This window comes from Vigna radiata, chromosome 8 (assembly GCF_000741045.1).
Source record: "Vigna radiata var. radiata cultivar VC1973A chromosome 8, Vradiata_ver6, whole genome shotgun sequence".
NCBI lineage: Eukaryota > Viridiplantae > Streptophyta > Magnoliopsida > Fabales > Fabaceae > Vigna > Vigna radiata.
In genome coordinates this window covers 11,322,894-11,325,269 of record NC_028358.1, presented here as the reverse complement: position 1 = coordinate 11,325,269, position 2,376 = coordinate 11,322,894, and the positions used below count along the sequence as shown (strand labels likewise).

General features: G+C 37.2%; 1 protein-coding gene across 1 annotated transcript; it reads right to left on the bottom strand.

Annotated features, from left to right (window-relative positions):
• Positions 1–992: 992 nt before the first annotated feature.
• On the bottom strand, positions 993–2,106 carry LOC106771037. Its single transcript, XM_014656918.2, has one exon. It carries the CDS (start codon positions 1,953–1,955, stop codon positions 1,419–1,421), a length of 537 nt encoding a protein of 178 aa, XP_014512404.1. The 5' UTR covers positions 1,956–2,106; the 3' UTR covers positions 993–1,418.
• Between the last annotated feature and the right edge of the window lie 270 nt (positions 2,107–2,376).

The following is a 2,376-nucleotide window of genomic DNA, read 5'->3' as shown; positions in this document are numbered from 1 at the left end:
TGCAAACCGAACATAAAAATTAAGCTTTTACATTATTCCTAACTGCATCTATCCAAATATCTACATGACGCAAATGTAGATAATATTCACATTGAATGATGTGATTCAACATTAAAATACTAACTGACATGTAATACATAGCACAACTCAGTGGCTATAGTCAAATTTGAAACCATCACATTATATATACTGTTTAAGCCTTTCCCACAAGCTCTTTTTAGTAATTTAAAAAAGTGTTCATCTATTAATTTATAACACAATCAAGACTAGTACATGAAAATTGACATTTTACCTACCATATAAGATGCGTCTCGATTAATTTCCCTTTTTTTCCTTTATTGTTAAATCACCTCCCCCTTTAACTTAAACTGTGCATATAAAGAGAGATTTTCGGTTTATTTTCACTAAAACAAGTATTCTTATAGTGAAAAGTTTTAAGACTTATATCCGGAAACGTACGTGCAATTGAAGTGAGTTTTGTCTTTTTTTTTTAATGATGTTTTATATACACACGATAAGGAAGGTGTTTGATAAACTTAATCATGTATATTGGATCTGGTTAGAACGTTGAAAGGGATTGTAGCATGAGCGATGACTCAACTTTACCAAAGAAAAAAAGTTAAGTCCTTTGTGAGCTTTGTGAGCATGGAGAAAAGTTAGGATGAGTATGGTTGATTCTTACATGAATATTACTCAAAGTCATGTTAATTTAGCCAACAAGTACCTTTCTCACCAACTATTACGTTAACCTCTCTCTTAACCATGGAATCCACCCACCGACGTTTCCCATTTCTTGCTACCTCTTCTCCTTTTGTTTTCTTCCTATTCAATTCAACCAATCTTATCCATATTCACTTCAGTACACTTTCCCCGCCTTCTCCTCCTCTCACTTTAACCACACTTTGCTCTCTCCTCCTTCAAACACAAAGGATCATCCAAAAACAACAACACATACATCCAAAAAACAACAAACATTGACATCACCGTCGAACTAAATCCACGAAACCCAAAAACACTATTCATAAATATGGCAAAAAAACATCAGAAGTGGTGGCCCTTCTTCAAAAACAGTAGACACCTAAAATGAGGATCATCATCATCTCATCTCATCTCCTTTCTCAGTACAACAATAAGAGTCAACATTAAAAAGAAGAAAACCAAAAAATTAAGTCCCTTCCTATAGGATCATGAGATCATTCATCCACACCATATAGCTACTGCTATCTTTAACTAGCTGTCACTAAAGTAAGTTATGGTTATGGTTATCGCCCTTAACCAAGATTTTTAAAAAAGAAAACCTACTGCAAATATGGAATCCGATCCATATCTTCTCTCTCTCTCTCTATATATATATATACTATGATTAGATGAAAGATGAATGAAACCTAACTCTAACACCCATTAATCACTAACTATGATTAATCTTCGAAGCCCACTTTCTTCCAAATGGCATTTCTGACACTGCGCAAATCCCTGCCTTTCAGAGTCCTTCCAATCCCTTCATGCACCGACAGAGAAGCCCCTCTTGTCCTGGCGAGATATTCATGAGGGGGTACCCTAATCCTAAGCCCTTGTTGCCCTTGGTTTGATTCATCACCACCAAAGTTTTCATCTTCTTCGTCACTCTCCCACCGGGGGTGGTCCTTGTAGTCCTCCTTCAAGATCTTGGACCAATCGGGTACGTTAACGGGCAATGACGACGCTGTGGGCACTCTGTCTCTCCCTCCTCCATCGACCTTGTTGCTGTTATTCCTCGAAGCTCGCTTCGGAACAGATCGCGAACCCGAAGAGGGTAACCCCTTTTTGATGTGATCCGTGGCGGAAGAGTAGTGGTTCCACAAGTCGGCCTCGTCCAACTCGAACATGCTCTCTTGGGTTTGGCTCAAATGGGTGTCGGAGGTTGTCGGAAAGATGTAACGACTGGGCTTGGAAAGAAAACTCTTCCTTGACGCCATTGATCAGAAGCTTGTTCCTTTCTCTCTCTCTCTCTCTCTCTCTTTTTGTTGTTTGTTAGCTTGTTGATGCTTTGTTTTCAATTCCCAAGAGTTGAAATGCTACATTTATTTATATTGGTTTGGGAGTAATGGATAAAGCTAACCCCGGTGTCTCTATTCGCTGTAATTGCCCTCACTTCTTTTAACGTGAAACACCCTTTCGATCTGCTTTATCTTGGATTCAGGAATTATGAACCAACACGTTTTATTTTAATACTAACTCTAACAGAGCTTTTCTTTTTAACCACATATATTCCATTTCCAACTAACCATTTCACTGAAATTATTTTAAATTGTTTCATGACAAATCATTAATAAAGATAGAAGCACTTGCAAAAGAGTTGATTGAAAACTTAAGTCAATAAAAGTTAAAAAAAAAATA

Coding starts and splice junctions, on each gene's coding strand:
- LOC106771037 (XM_014656918.2), bottom strand. CDS start 1,955: ATGGCGTCAAGGAAGAGTTTTCTTTCCAAGCCCAGTCGTTACATCTTT.